General features: G+C 53.6%; 1 protein-coding gene across 2 annotated transcripts in view; it reads right to left on the bottom strand.

Moving 5' to 3' along the window:
- Positions 1–881: 881 nt before the first annotated feature.
- The window catches only part of USP36 (ubiquitin specific peptidase 36), a 34,860-nt gene continuing 19,654 nt past the window's right edge, over positions 882–16,087 (bottom strand). Inside the window, exons 11-21 of one of the 2 annotated variants that reach the window (XM_067717142.1) lie at positions 14,815–14,955; positions 14,119–14,219; positions 13,027–13,165; positions 9,965–10,630; positions 9,234–9,364; positions 7,073–7,660; positions 6,470–6,663; positions 4,628–4,729; positions 3,804–3,919; positions 3,288–3,439; positions 882–3,061 (exon numbers count right to left, since the gene is read on the bottom strand). In XM_067717142.1, coding sequence (XP_067573243.1) covers positions 3,308–3,439; positions 3,804–3,919; positions 4,628–4,729; positions 6,470–6,663; positions 7,073–7,660; positions 9,234–9,364; positions 9,965–10,630; positions 13,027–13,165; positions 14,119–14,219; positions 14,815–14,955 — 2,310 coding nt within the window. In that variant the 3' untranslated portion in view covers positions 882–3,061; positions 3,288–3,307. Of the gene's footprint in view, positions 3,062–3,287; positions 3,440–3,803; positions 3,920–4,627; positions 4,730–6,469; positions 6,664–7,072; positions 7,661–9,233; positions 9,399–9,964; positions 10,631–13,026; positions 13,166–14,118; positions 14,220–14,814; positions 14,956–16,087 lie in introns of those variants that run through there. The other variant, XR_010937716.1, reaches the window with a different exon arrangement.

Genomic DNA, 16,087 nt, shown 5'->3' with positions numbered 1-16,087 from the left:
GGAGCTCGGGCACCAGAACCCACTCGACGGAAACCTGCCTTTGCCTGGGACGACACTAGTTCCTGTCACCCACTCACAGGCACTGCTCCTGCCACCTGCGGGATCATGGAGCGCTCTGCAGACACCTGTGCCCCCTCCTGGCCTTACCCCACTTCCAGGACATGCGGTATCAGCCAGACCCTGCCCCTCCTGTTCCCGTCAAGCCTGACAAGAGCTGCAATGTCCACGTGAGTCCAAATTACACTCTACCAACAATGAATTACAGTCCACACAGGAGATGAGTTTTCCTCACCACGGCCTCCGGTATGTGGCCGGAGCAGCAGCTGGGCGTGCCCACTCGGGTCAGGGGAGACTGAACAGGCACTGACCACATCGCCGTGCCCTACCCACCGCTGTGCACAAGCCAGGCTCAGGAGGGGGTCCCCAAACCGGAGGCCTGGGTTGTCCCTGCCAACTGTGAGGAAAACTCAGTTTAGCAAAACCTGATTTCTCCCTCATCTTTCCCTGCAGAAGTCCAACCATTTGGTTCAAAAAATTTTCAAACAAACCTCAGTGGAATGATACTGTTTCCAAGTTTCAATCTGGTGCTCATTGAAAATCACCCTCAAAGCTCAAGGAGTCACTTCAAAGGATTTCTCCCTTCTTAAATTCAAACAATGTATTAAGACATTCAAATAAACCTCTTTATTCCCCCTTTATTCTTAACAAAGACCTGTTCTAAGCTTTGCTGCACAGACTGCTAAAGGCACCTGACTCCCTCTCACGGACAGTGACCAGAAAGTGCCTGAGGCCAACCTCACACGCAAACTAGGACAGCAGACTGGGGTCGGGGTGAACCTTTTATAAGTCAAAGGGGAAAAAAACAAAGACACAGGCAGGACTCACAAAAACTCCTTGTTTTATTGCACCGAGATCTTGACAACATCTGGGGCCCCTCAGCCCCTGGAACGGAGGTGCAGGTCATGTGCCGTGGACTCGACGCGCACACGGGGCCAAGGTGTGAGCAGGCCCCCAGCCCCGTGTGCGCAGGCCCCCAGCCGAGGGTCAGGGAGTGACAGGACCCAGGACCATGGGAGGGGTGAGTTAAATGAGACCCATGTTCTAAGTCAACAAAGTCTAAGACTGCCACTATAGAAGCTTTATACACGGACACCTAGGATCTGGACTCGTCTTCTGGGCCTATCCTTTCCCTCCCAGTTTGGCCGATGATTCTCCGTGGGATGGGGGGACTTGTCTACTTAACAGTGATACTTAAATGCTGCAGGGTCAGGCCAGTGCTCATCCCTGCCCAGGAGAAAACGGGTACGTTCTCCTCAGGAAAAGCCTTTATAGTTATATAGTGGAGGAAGGAAGAGACTTGTTTGGAGAAGAGGGAGAGAGAGAAAAGAGATCAATTCTGTGCTAGCAAACAACTGAATTTTTCTTTTTTCAGCTACAGAACATGTTAAAAATATGGTCGGGGAGATAGTTCACGCAGGAATGGATGTCAACATCTCAAGAGAGAAAAAAACCCTGCCCACGGAGGCACCTGCCTTCCCTCCTGAGATGACAAATGACAGAGCCACAGGGCACTGGGGTGGGCCCCTCAGCTTTGAGCAAGGTGTGGTTGACATGCAGGAATCAGTCCTCTGTAGAAGACAAAAAGGCTCCCGGGCCAGTCCAGGCAGAGCCTGGTTCCCATTTGCTGGGACCAGAGCAGCCCCAGCGCAGGCCACTAGTATTATTCTCCCCAACTTTTTAAAGAGAAATACAAAAACAGGAAGAAAAAAACATAAAGATCGACCCACATGAAAAAATTAACATAGCTCCCCGTATAAAAAATGTAACGCTTTTTCGATACCACCAGGATCCCCCAGGCCCCAGAACAAGCAGCAGAGCAAAGGGCAAGGCTCCGTGAGGAAGAAAGTGGGGGCCAGACAAGTGCATCGGGCCTCAGGCTGAGGAGACCACTCGAAGGACAGGACCAGGCACTGGTCCACTCCCACCCGAAGCGGTACCAAGAGGAGAGGAAGCATGGACATGCGCTGAGGGATAATCTTCAGATTTACTTCCATACCTTCTACCGCTGGGACATGCGTCCTTTTTCTGGACAGTATCACCTCACTGAGGCTTTTCCGTATTTATTAAATTATAAGTTCGCAGCACAGCTTGAACAAGATAAAAGAGTGATCGTGATCTTCTCGAGTAATACAATCATCTAAATTCAAAAAGCACTCACAAAATTGAGCAAACAAAGCCAGTATTTGCATATTAGGGAGAGGAAACATATTGCTGATGGAAGCCACAGGCCTGGTCAAAAATAAATGTTTTATATCAAGTAGTAAAATAAACAGAGAATCTACCCCAAGACCACCACCTCAGTAAGGACCCCCGGGTTACTGCAGCTGCAAGGCAGGGTCCAGCAAAGCCACCTCGGAACAAGTAGCAGCCTGAGAAGCAGATGTGTCGGCACATCTTTTCGGCCCCCAACCTGCCCCACTACAGCCACCTGCTCTCCAGAGAGGGTCTAGAGTTTCTTGCAAGAGAGAGATGCACTGGCAGGGCTGCCCGCCCCGCAATTCCATAAAAGGGAGAGGCAGCGGCGTGGGGCCGGCCCGGGGCGCCGCCGACTCTCTTGAGGCTGAACAGGTAAGGCATACAGAGCCCCCACCTGAGGAAGCGGGAGGCGCAGGATGAGCTAGCAGTGCCAGCCGCCAGGAGTGGGGGACGGAGGGCCCGTCGAGAAGAGCAACTGGCTGCACGCCATCATCTCTGGAGCTCGAGGTCACACTGGGAAGGCGCAGCCGCCGTCCTCCCTGCCGTCCCCCGCAGCCCCAGGACAGCATCACAGGGCGCTCAGCCCCATCTCAGGTCCCAGTTGCTGTGCTGCCCCCTGCTCTAAGAGTCCCCGTGTCTGTCACAGTGCGTGTTGTGTCACCAGAGGTCCTGATCCACAGAAGCCCGGGGCCTCTGCGGGCCGTCCCCCATGGCAGGCCTGGAGCCGACAGAGCCAGCAAGTCCTCGGCAAGTGGCTCTTCAGTCCAGATAGACGGTCCCCGGGAAGGGACCGCGTCTCTGGAGGCTGTGAGGCAAAGAACATCATTCTTGAGGGAGAGAAACGAGACCCTAGGAGTCCCACCACCACCCCGGGAGAGCGCGTCCAACACAGGCAACGCCACTGACACGAGATGGAGCCTGGAAACAGCCTGGTCCTCAATCTGCAAGTGACCGGTGTGTGCACACCACACTCCACACCGTACACACCACAGCCCATGCACGACTGCACACACACACACGCACAAACTGACCCATCTTGACAGCTCCAAATTCAGCGGCGATAGCTGAGACTGGAAGCCTTAGCTGGATGAGTCACAGACCAAAAGTTCCGTCTACTCTGAAGTTTCTGGAAGGCATTGAAGTTTCTTTTCTTCTCTCTCTTGAATTTTTTCAATTTCTTTTCCTATGTCAAGAATCACAGTGTCATAATTCCCAAAAAGGGCTCCCCCGGGTCCCGGGGGCTCCTTTCCAAGTGCTTACTACGTGCTAGCACGAGTCTCAACGTGTGACCTGAACTAACAGATTGACACTCCAGTGACCCATGGAAGGTGTCCCCACGACCCCCACTTCACTGACGGAGGAGCAGGAGTGACTGGAGGACACAGGCTTCCTGAACCCGGGCAGCGCGGCTCCAGTCTCGCCTTCGGCCACTCTGTAGTGCTGCTGCCCCTTCAAACAGCCCTGAAAATCCAAGTCCTCCCCAGCGGCCCCCGAGCTGAGCTACTCCGCGGCGCTCTGCCCCCGCCAGGTGCCACCACGCATCACACCTTCCCTCGGTCGAACTCTTCGTCCCAGTCGTCAATGACTGTGGCCATGCGGGCCAGCCTGCTGTCCTGAATGGCGTCCTGACTGACAGCTGACACCTCGCCGTCCCACGTCAAAACTGCAAGACAGACACTGGCATTGCAACCTGTGTGGGTACCTGGCTGCCCTGTGGATTTACTTCAAGGGTGAAGTTTACAAAATAGGCTGGTCTACTCCTAATTATTCAAAAAGTTTTCAGTGCCACCTTTTGGTGAAAATGGATACACAGAGAAGGAAAAGGGGAGGAACAGAGTGGTCTCCGGTGTGTAGGCCAGTCAGTGATCCCGTCACTTAAAAGCAAACACTGTTAACCCCGAATATTTAGTTCTTTTTAAGCCCATGCCCTCATTTGAGAAACAAAGATCTTGCGTTCTTTCTCCGAGTCCGAATTAGAAAAATAATGTTCTAAATAAAAACTTACAGCATGAGTGCTGGATGAGTTTTTCGGTCTGTTGCCTGCCCCGACTCTGGAATTCTAATGCTCTCCCTGGCTGGCCTGCCCTGCCCTGCCCAAACGCCCATGCTCTGCCCTCTCCCCGGCTCCCAGAGCCCAGCAGGAAGCTGCTCTGGATCCCCACCGCAGACAAAACCCGCCTGCAGGGCTCTTGATCTGCATACAATGGCAATGGGGTCAGAGGGGGTACAACAGACATGTACATTCCTCTTCCCATCTTCAGAGCCAAGCAATTCCTATGCACAAGGCTCAACACAGGAGGTCTTTTTCAGGCCTCTCTAGCTCCTCATAAGCCAACTGCAGAAGACAGAAGTCAAGTCTCAAAACCAGTACCTCTTCTCCCATAAGCTTTATCAGATGAATATTTGAGCAATTCCTGGACCACATCGGATTCTCTCTCTCTGTCCCAGGATACAAGAGGAGCCTGTCCCAGCCCTGCAATCAGAATAACATTTACATACATTAAAAATAAACCACCGAGGAAACACTCGTACACCTTTTATTTACAACAGAATTGCAGAACTTACTAATGACAAATTCTTTAGAGAATGTGTAAAAGCAAGCTCTTCCTGCCTGCCTGCCTGCCTGTGACAAGGGAGTTAACGATTATTCTTTCTCAAGAGAAGAGGTTATTGGTCCAAATCAACTCTGCAAAAGATGAAAACCTGAACACTGAAAACAAAACAAAAAACCTACAGGCAGCAGTGAGCCCTCGGTCTGACGGAGGAAGGGACGGGAGCTCCCCATGGAGGCTCCTCGCCTGCAGGGAAGGGGCAGAAACCGGAGCAGCGCGAACTGGAGGGACAAGGTGCCGCCGCCACCACCACCACCACCACCGCAGCTTCGCAGGGCGGCTCCCACCGCCCTGCCCGCAGAGAGCCTGGCCAGCAAGGACATCTGCACAGACAGCACTGACCACCCCTTATCAGGGCTCTAGAAACGACGTCTTAGCTGCTCCTGGCCTCTGCCCAGTCCCCCTAACCACCCACAACTGTCAGAATAGACTCACCTCCCTAAACACAAGCCTGACCTCATCTCTCTGGTCCGCCAATTTGGCAATGACCTGGTGCCCTTCAGGCTCAGTGCTCTGAGCAGGACAGCGTCCACTGTCTGCCCCCGGCCTGTCCCCCACCCCCTCTCCAGCCGCTCCTCAGCACAGCTCGGGCCCGGTGGTCACGCAGAGCCACCCGCAACCCGGGCTCTGGCCTCTTTAGGGTCACAAATGCCTGCCCCAATTCTGGGATCATGAACAAACACACGGGGTGCTGGGCGTGCCCGCCGCGCACTTCCTGCTCTGCACTGGGCGGAGAGCCCTGGGGCCCGGGAGCACCTCCCGCTTGGCTGACGTGCTCACAAAGTGACCCCGTCTGACGACAGCCGGTCTCTGCAGCCTTTTCTCCAATGACACACGGGCTGCCTGAAGTGGCCATTCCTCACTGCCTAGCAGTTAGTGCTTTTGCCGTGTAATTAATGGAATTCCGTGTTTATTCATGAATTCGTTTCTCCGGAGTTTGATAAACTACAAACCCATCCCCGGGAACCAGTGTGCCCCCAAAGCACAAACAGCAGACCCCAGACGATCCTTCACCTGGGGGCCCCTTCCTGAGGCGCTGAGGACCTTCTCTCCCCTCATTTAACAGACACATTCCACCAGGAGAGCCTGGTGAAACGGGCTGGCCCACTAAGGAAAAAGAAAACACAACGTGGACGAGGCGCTTGGTGGAGGCCTCAGCCCAGGCACGTCCACAGCACACAGAACCCCACTGCAAAAGGCCACACGATCTTCAGGAAGGCCGGCTACAAAGAGAGGCAGAGGGAGGTGAGCTTCTGAACCCAATGCTGCAAGTTCAAGTGGCAAAGAAAAACGCCAGGCTGGGCGGCCCAGGAGTAATTCCAGTGGGAAGGTTTAGATGGGAACAGCCCTGAACCAGAAGAAACACTGCGCTCACAGAACGTGTGAAGTTTACATGTACCCCATCTTTTCCTGCGGGGTAGTTTGGGCTGAACGATCTGCCAGGTCAGGAGGCCCGAGTGGGCAGACAGCTGGCACGAGGGCAGAGGGAAGAGGTCTTCCAGCGGGCCCCTCCCAAGGTACCGCACCTGCCTCTAGAAGCACAGGGCAGGCTGGCTCCCACCCCCTGCTCCCCTGGCGTCCCCTCCCGGCCCAGTGCACACCTGTGGGGCCTCCGGGAGCCTGGCCATTCACAGCTGTCCCTGGCCTGCTCCCAGGGACTTCAGAGCCCCTCTGGCCCTCAGGCTCATTCTCTTCTACTTCCTGCTGTGACTCCTGCTTCCTTTTTTTCTTTCTCTTTTTCCTTGGTGATGCTGCAATAGCCTCTGGCTGGACGACATCTGAGGAAGAGCAGCTCCTAGGAAGTCAGAGTTGACAGTCAGCTCCTAGCAAACTGAGGCCCAGATACCCCGTGAACTTTGGTGCACGTGCCTCAGCCCTCCAGAAGAGCCCCAGGAGACTCCACCCGAACCTGACCAGGACCTGCCCACGGCCACAGTCCAGAAAAGCACACAAATGCGTTTTTAATCCGAGGCAAGTCCCACAAGGTGGACGACAGGACCCCAGCGCGGCCCGGCCCGGGTCACGGGACCTCCCAGCACCTACGGGGCTGGCCAGGTCCGGAACGCTGTTTCCACTCGCCACCCGCCTGGGACACCTGACGATACAGTCAGGTACCAGAGGGCCGGGCAGCGCCTGTATTTCCAGACAGCACCCACTGGGAGTGGGCTGTGTGTGAGCGCAGGCGCAGGGCTCCCGGCTCTCACCCACGCCGAGGTGGGTGGTCCCGGCGGAGGCCGTCTTCTCCACCAAGGTCCTCAGCTCCCCGCCTCCTCCTCTTCTTGCGGCTCACGCGGTGGCCATCGCTCACGCATCCCACGGGCCAGCCGTTCCCCGGCTGCTGTCCGCCCTCTTCCTCCGGTCTGCCCACCAGCGGCTCCGCCCGACCCTCCTTCCTATGCGCGGGGCTCCAGGGTGGCCCCGGCATGCGCCCCGCCTGCAGAGGGGAGGCGTCCGTGTCCCCCGTGTGCTTCCTCTTCCTCTTCCTCCTCTTCCTAGGAGGCCCTGGAGGGGCCGCCACAGCCGTGCAGGCCTCTGAGCCCTGGCCCTGGGTCTCTCCCACGCAGGTCTTCTTCCTCTTCTTACAGAGACCCTGGGGGGGCTCGCTGGCCTCTGGCAGCTGGTGTGAGGGGGCCCGGAAGCCCCCGTTGACCTGAGGCAGGGGCGCAGAGGCGGGCGAGTGGCTCTGTGGGTCTGATGTCCCGAGAGGCGGGGGGCTGCTGGACAGTGACGGGGAGTGGGGGCCAAGGGGGGGCTTCAGATGGCTGGATGGTCTCGGAGCAGGTGACACAGCCCTGTAGGGACAGTCAGGTAGTGAGGACAGGCTGAGCTCTCCCTGCCTGCCCTCCCTCGGCCCCTTCCCTCACAGGTCAGGATTTTAAAAGACTTTCGCCTGTAAACCTCAGATATATGTACATTTCAGCGAACGTTAGAAAATACATGCTAACAAATTCAAATCTTAAGATCAAAGTTAATAAAAATCGTTACGTATCTCTTAGTTTCTTGTCACCAGGCAGTTCAAAGTACTTTTGCAAACCCTAATGTTTCAGATTCTCAGTACAAATGTGTTGGGAGGAAACCTCCACTAAGCAATAAATGTCCAGCCTCCGCAAGTATCAGGTGTCTGAGCACAGGCGGTGAGTCTTATAAGAAAGGCGGCTATGAGCCTACGCATCTTCCACTATTACCCTTCAAGGATTTTCCTCTGAAACTTGGGGTTCAGGAAAATCAGGGAAACAGACTTTCCAGTCAGATGATACAGCAAGACAAGTAAAGGGCAGGATCTAGAGCAAATCAAGTGAGACTCTTGGATCTCCTCCTGCCAGCTATGCGACCTTGGAAAAGTCAACTTTCCACTCTGGGCCACAATTTTCTCATCTGTGAATGTGTGACAATAAACCCATCTCCAAGGGTTGCTAATGAAACAGGACTGTCTCAACATCATCTAAACTAGACAACAAACTCTGATGGCAACATACAAACTGCACTACTACATCACGCTACTCTGCGTTTTCTGGAATTAAAAAAAAAAAAAAGTTATATGTCAAAGAAACAAAGAAAAAATACCCAATAAATGTCTTGGATGTTTAAGGACCTAGCATGTGCAAAACCCCCGTGCCAGGACTGAGAGCGGGAGCGGGGCTGGACAAAGGGAACAGCGGGGCCCCGAACGAGGAGGGCAGGGAGGGCACGTTGGCGCCGCAGCAACGCCAAGCCCGCCCAAACCACCCCACGTCCTCGCGCCCCATCTTCCTTCGCTCCTTCCTCCCTCCCCAGCTGCCAAAGGCCTTGATAGCCCCTCAGCCTTCAAACAAGCCGTTTATCAGTAATTCTGGGCCTTTGGCCTTGGACTCACAAAGGAACACGAGCACCCCTGTACGGAGCGGGCCAGGAGGCGACAGCCCAAACCTCCAGGGGGGCATCTCCGCAGGAGCCTGAAAAGCTCCCAAAGAACCTCGCCTCCCGCAGCAGCCTCCGCAGCGCACGGGGGGCGCCTGAGTCCCCTCGGGAGGCCCTCGGGGCCAGGGTGACAGACCCCACCCCACCCGAGATAAGCCAGGGAGCACCGCTGGGAGACACAACCAGTGCACAGGACCCTGAGCTCACGCATGGTCTGTTCAAACACCCCCCCCTTCCACTTCAGGGTCCTGTCACGGGGCTGGGGGGCCATAGGCAGATCAGCTCACAACACACGCATCACCACGAGCACGTGGCAGACGACGGAAGATGAAGACAGAGTAAAAAAGCCAGGGCCTGAGAGACCAAGCCGCCTCTGCCCCACTGAAGCCCCTTCAGCAGGAGGACAGAGGAGACACCGGGCAGACCTGTGTGCTGTCCCCATGGGGGAGGAGCAGCCGTCCTGCTTACCGGATTGTACTGACAGGCCACGTGGAGGCGACGACGGGGTGAGTGGGTTTCCGGGGGGAGGTGAGGTCGGAGGATGGAGAGAGGGGAGGTGGACGGAGGTCATTGCCGGTTGCCCTCCGCAGGGTGCTGGCCTGCAGTTATTGACATAAATAAAAACTTGGTGCTCTAAAAAAGGTTGCCGTGAGTGAAGAGAAAAAGTAAAAATAAAATAAAAATAAAATAAAAAATAAAAGAGCCCAGAAAGAAGGATGAGAGGACAGAAGAACAAAAAAGGGGGCGTGAGGGGTGGGAGAATGGTAGAAGAAGAATCAGAAGTGTTTTTGGTTAGAAACAAAAAGGAAAAAACGAAGGAAGTTTAAACAAAAATCTCAGTACGACAATTACATCACGGAGCTTCGAGGTGCACACAGAGGTGCCAGCCAGCCCGTGTCCCGCGCGTCCCCGTGCTCAGAGCTCCCTGCCGGGGCCCGTTCCCAGAGGCTCCCTTAGGACATCTGTCCACAGACGGAGACAGAGGACAGCTGTGTGGCCCTGACCCTCTATCGGCCACTGGCCTCATCCAATGACAGAGATGCCACAACCTGCCTGCGCCTGGACAGCCCTCTGCCACCTAGGGACACCCAACGTCTCAGCTCCTCGGGCGGCCAAATGCCCCTGTGCTGCCGCCCCACCCCCCAAACTACAATCGAACCCGCTCCCCAACCCCGACCGACACCCTCCCACACACCCACCTTCCTGGCAGAAAGGGCCAGCTTTTTGGCCGGCGGAGGAGACATGGTGTTAGCGGGCTCGGGGGAGGCGCTGCTCAGGTCGGGGCACTTGGCCTTCACCAGCTCCGCGTCCTCTCGGGCCGGCAGCACCTTGGCGGGGCCAGCAGAGTGGGTTCCCTGAGAATCGCCAGGAGGGGCGGCTCCACTCTGGGGTGCCGGGGGGGGCCTGGCGGGGCCACCACCAGCAGGGTGCTCAGGGCTGGAGGCCCTCCTCTCGGCAGCTGGACCCTCATCACCCACCTTGGGCCTGAGCCCGTTGGCGGTCCTGGCGGCCGGGGGCCGAGGTGAGGTAGAGAGGGTGGCCCTGCCGTCCCAGGAGCCGGGCCTGCGGCCCTCACACCTGCTGCCGCCCAGCTCGCCGGCGCCGGGGGGCCCCGGGGAGGTTTTGAGCGGTGGGGAGAAGTGCTGCAGGGGGGCTGGTTTCTTGACTTTCTTTCCAGGCTCATCCAGAACAGTCGGCACGTGGGGAGGCGTTTTGCGGGGCTTGGGGGAAGGGGACCCCAGGGGTGGCTTGGGAGGAGTGTATCCGTTCTGAGACTTCAGGCCCGACACAGAGCCATTCCTGGCAACGGGCACCCCGAGCTCTTCAGGGGTCTGAGGCTTCTTCATTGTCACAGGGTCTGGTCTCTAAAGGGGAGCAAAGCAGAGGAGGCGGTCAAAGCCGGAGGGAGCACAGCCGGCTGGCGGGGGCCCCACAAGGAGGCAGCAGGCAGGGGCTCTGAGGGGCAACTCTAGACAAATTATTTACACGGACACACGAGACAGATACTGTTACTTCTCTGCAGTATCTTCTGAGTTGCGCACGTACGGGTGTGCCTCTTTATAATCATCTTTACTACGAAAGCAGTACATGTTCATCAAGATTTGAGAAATACAAAAAAATAAAAAGGGAAAAAATTTACCAAGTTCCATCACGTAAACATAACCCTCCATTAATAGGCTGGTGTCTTCTCCCTTTGGGCTTTTCTTCTGACACAGGTGCACAGGAGCATCTCAGTTTCACCATATGCCGTTATCACCTTTGTACTCTGGCCCATCAACAAAGGTCTTTAATGTTTGACTAGCAACCATCTCATTGCATGAAGAGTTTATAAACCAGACTGGCTCCAGGTCTCCTTGACATGACCACTAAGGTGCTAAGTGCCCCATCCTTCTCCATAGCACCGTCACAACTGGGTCTACGCCACTCACTCACCGAAATGCTCCCCGAGGCCTGCGTTGGTGCTGTTTACCACGACATGCCACCTCCACCCCCAACCAGGTCAGGGTCTTAGAGACTATGTGCTGAAGGAATGGTCAAAAGACTGAATCTGGGGGTTTCCCTGGTGGCGCAGTGGTTGAGAGTCCGCCTGCCGATGCAGGGGACACGGGTTTGTGCCCCGGTCCAGGAAGTTCCCACATGTCGCGGAGCGGCTGGGCCCATGAGCCATGGCTGCTGAGCCTGCGCGTCCGGAGCCTGTGCTCCGCAACGGGAGAGGCCACAGCGGTAAGAGGCCCGCGTACCACCAAAAAAAAAAAAAAAAAGACTGAATCTTCTTTTGTACTTAGTACTCCACGCTAATTTTTTAGAAATGGCATTACTAGGCTGTTAATATTTTCATAAATTAGGATGCATACTGCCACACTGCACTTAACTGTACTCTTGCCGGCAACAATTTTTTCCCAAAACACTTGCTAATTTGATACTATTTTGAATCGCTTAAACATCCGTACCCTCTGCACAGGCAACAGACTGGTTTTACGTCACTTAGGCCATTATTTCTTTATTAGCATTCTTCCTAAAATGAATAATCTTCCCGCTGTGCTGCAAAACCTGTTCACTTATTGAGCACTTAAGTACATGGAACTTACACAATGTTACCTAGAGTAAAATAACTTTTGTGCAACTGCAGTGTATTTGGGAAGTTATTTTCATGATGAAAACACGCAGGGTCAGTGAAGAGGCCTTGCGGTGGCCTGACCAGGGGGTGGGGTGGGGGGCAGGCGTGGGGGGGGCCATGCTCGCCCTCAGGCACCCCCATGCCCGTCGCTGTTCCTCTGAGCAGCACCCAAGGCTTCTGGCTTTCCTGCTCTGGCCACAGTGACCACCACCTTCGCAACCAGGTCATGGCATGTCATTGCTACGTCAACTCTAATGCTTCTATTTCAGCTTCTATTTTCTTGAATGTTGGAAAGGAAACAGATTTGCATAAATGACTAAAACCCCTGTAGACATGTGAAGGCCCCGGCAGCCTGTGTTTGGATTTGATCTTCATACTGAAGGGAAAGGATCACAGAAGTAGTCAACAGAGAGGGCCGTTCTATTTTTGAATTACGAATTACGTTATAAGGAAACTGCTATTATCTTATTAAAAAAACTGAGTTCTTAACTTTTTTTAGTACAAAATTTCAAATACATACGAAAATAACTTCAAGGGTATTCCTTAATTGTTAACACTTTACCACATTAGCTTTCCTGCTCTCTCTCCTTCTGCATATATACATGTGTACGTATGTACGTATATATTTTCCTAACTATATGAGTTAAATTTTAGACACGACGTCCTTTTACCTCCATACACACCCACGAGTATTCCTAAAAACAAAGGACGTTCTCTTAGCATAACCACAGTATAATTATCAAAATAAGAAAATTAACACTGGTACAAACTATTCACATTTTTAGTATTAAAATGTGCGGATAAAATATTTTTTTCCCAGATGCTTAAGGCCAGAGGTTTGCTTGGGAAACCTGTCACTGCACTTCCGCGTGGCAGCTGCTCTAAGGTGGGGACACACTGGGAGCTCTAAGTCTTGATTTGCTGAGTCAGGTTTTCTCATCACTGTCCCCCTCTTCCTTCTCACCATTGTTGGCTCCGTGACCCACTTCAGAAAGAACGTGGAATACAGCAGGACTGCTGTCTGCACTCTCCTTCCATCGGGCCGAGCTCCCCAGCACGAAGAGGTCTGGGGGCTCCACGATCCCCTGAGAGGCACAGGCACGAAGAACGGCAATGATTACATCGATCCTCTTAAACAAGTACCTTTCCAGTCACTGATGAGGATGTGGTCCCATTGCTGATATTCTTCCTGCTGTGGTCTGGAACCACCCTGGGGTGGCTGGGAAGGGAGGAGGCTGTCCTGCAGATGGAGCCCTCAGGACTCTTCTTAGAGCCTGGAATCCTGTCAAAGGAAGAGAACGAAGTCAGGGAGTGCCTTACTAAAGCCTCAGAGGCTTTACCAAAACTGAGTGTGAGAAGGAATCAGAATACAGAAGTCAAGGTTACAATTCCATTCCTAAAAGAAAAGGGCAGGCAGGGAGTTCCCTGGTGGCCTAGTGGTTAGGATTCCAGGCTTTCACTGCAGTGGCCTGGGTTCAATCCCTGGTCTGGGAACTGAGATCCCACAAGCCATGCTGCACGGATAAATAAAAAAAGACAGGCAAAGGCAGAAAAACAGCCAGAGGGAACCATGACTGTCCCAACGTGCTTCTCTGAAGCTGACTTCGCCCTTAAACCATGAGAACTTACTACGCAGCCTCAGATTCTGCTCAATGTAAGCAAAGAGCAAATTACTCAGTTCTTCCGAGATTATTAGAGTCTCAGTCTATCAGAAAGCCATCCTGGAGCAGCAAAACACCTCCCTGCTCCACATCCTCATCCTCCAGGTTGGTGACAATCAGTCCCAAGAAGAGGCACCTTCCAAAGGCCTACACCCTCTGACTACTTAGCCTCTACCCCCTGACAACCTACCTCACTGCCCACCGGGATCACTTTCCCCAGAGGCAGGTCTGTACGCCAGCCGATAGCCAGATGGAACGCATCTAATGTGGGGCAATGATGTAATAGACAACCTTCCAATTTACATTCAAAGCCACCTCACTGTGGGGCAGATGGACTCCTGCTCTGACCTTCCCACAGGCTCTGGCTTTGACTCAACAGCCAAGTGGGCGTGATCTAAGTGCCCTTCCCAGTGGCCGCTCTCCGCGACACCTGACTGGCAGGAGAGCTGCTCCAAGAGCTTCCCTCCTGCAGAATTCCAGTCACTTTCATGCAGGGAAAGGCCAGGGAGGCCGGTCGGGGCGAGAGCAGAGTGAAGGCGAGCGCTCTGGGGGGTGGGGGTGGGGAGCCGGTTACCGCAGGTAGAAGAGGACGTAGGCCTGCTGGTTCAGAACCACCTTGATGTTGCTGGAGTGGACAAAGGAGTCGTTCATCTGGTACCACTGTCCATTGCTTGCCTGAGCAGCGCAGGGTGTGGACGAAACAAAACACAACGATCAACACTTCTGCGATCCTTACTTTTAACAAGGGAAGGAAAAAACCTTTTAGCTGCCACATGTATCCCAGTGCTGATGAACTAACTAGCAATGATTTCATAAAATGTCAAGTATCCCTCTAACTTTGAATGTGCCCCTGAGTGTGCTGGAGTCCCCCTTCCTTCCTGGCACCCCAAAAGATGCGAGCCTTCCTTGTGGAAGGCTATTTTGACAGGTCTGCTCAGCACAGCCTCTCCCACCAATATCTGGCCTTCTGAGACTTCTCCAGGGGGTCTAAGGACAGGGCACTGGCAGCAGCCCCCCTCCAGTGTCTCATCGCAAGGCCAAGAGTGGGACAGATCCTGGTGAGACAGGTTTAAAACACGTCTTTGCACTCCACGAAGAAACAACAACAGGACCTGGACACAACCACAAAACACGGCCACTTTCCACAGAATAAACATTCTGCAGAGGTCACATCTGGACTTGTGCAAACAGGCACCGCAAACCTGCCCCCCGGAGGTAGCACGCGTACCACCACCTAAGACAGCCTGACACCAACACAGGAGCCACTGACCTTCACGTAGCAGTAATAGTGCCCGGCGTGGCAGCTATAGCCCGAGTGGACCAGGACAGCATACAGTCCGTACATGACAGGCTCACCATTACTCTGGGACATATACGGACGGATGTTCAGGAATTCCGGATATCCCACATCCTGTTTGAAAAGCCAAGGAAAAGGCAATTACAATTCACCATTGGGAGTAAGGGTCACCTTGCCCTCTCCATCAGCTGGTCTTTAACAATGTGGGGCAATGGGCACACAGCAAGGCTGAGGCGGGGGCCTCCCTTAGTCAGTGATTAGAAAAGAAGCAGAAAAGTGCAGTCTTTCTATGGAAACTCTATGGAATTTCTATGAGAAACTCTTACTTTATTGTCTTGACAAGTGGTTTATGGTCTCCTATCTTAGCCGTGCATCCCAATTAGTTCTCTCACTACCTGGGTCCCACATGTGAAAGGAGAAGAGTTGTTCATTCTCCTCCCTGCCACCATGCAGGAACACTGCAAGGGGAGTACAGGGGGACAGCGCTGGGAGTCAGGGCTTCAGGAAAACAGGTGCTGACTCCACACGGCTAATTGAAACAGCAGGTTAAAATTTTAATGGAGTAGCTCAGGATGCAGGTCATGCCATAAGTTATTTTAGAAATCAACAATCTTTCATAAGAAAATATTACCAAACATGATCTTTGAATGATACAGATATAACATACTTGCATTTCTGCCTGTGCACATATAGACTTTTAAAAAAATGAAGTACAGTGACTTCCCTGGCAGTCCAGTGGATAACACTCCACACTTCCACCGCAGGGGGCACGGGTTCAATCCCTGGTCTGGGAACTAAGATCCCGCATGCCGCACAGTGTGGCCAAAAAAAGAAGTACGGTTTACACAGAGTGAAAATAGGAGTACAGTTTGGTGAGTTCTGACCAGTGTACACTGATGGTAACCTACACTCCATTCAAGAGACAGACACGGACCCAGAAAACCCGCTTCTGTCCAGTAAGTGCCCCCATCTCAAGCACCCACTGTTCCAAGTCCTACGGCAAGTGGTTACTTCTGCCTGTTCTTGGGCTTCATACAGCTGGTACCTGTTTGTCTGGATCAACAGAATGTCATGATATTAACCGACATATCTTTTCCTGTCTATTGACAATCTCAAAATCTCAAAAGCCAACACACCCAATAGGCTCAGGAGCCCCAGTCCAATCTTGCTAGACATGGGGCCAAAATCAAACAGACCAGTTTCTCAAACTGTGTCCTAATGGAAAACTAATTCCAGGAGATTTTAT

This window comes from Pseudorca crassidens, chromosome 19, assembly GCF_039906515.1.
Source record: "Pseudorca crassidens isolate mPseCra1 chromosome 19, mPseCra1.hap1, whole genome shotgun sequence".
NCBI lineage: Eukaryota > Metazoa > Chordata > Mammalia > Artiodactyla > Delphinidae > Pseudorca > Pseudorca crassidens.
This window is presented reverse-complemented; position numbering and strand designations above follow the sequence as displayed.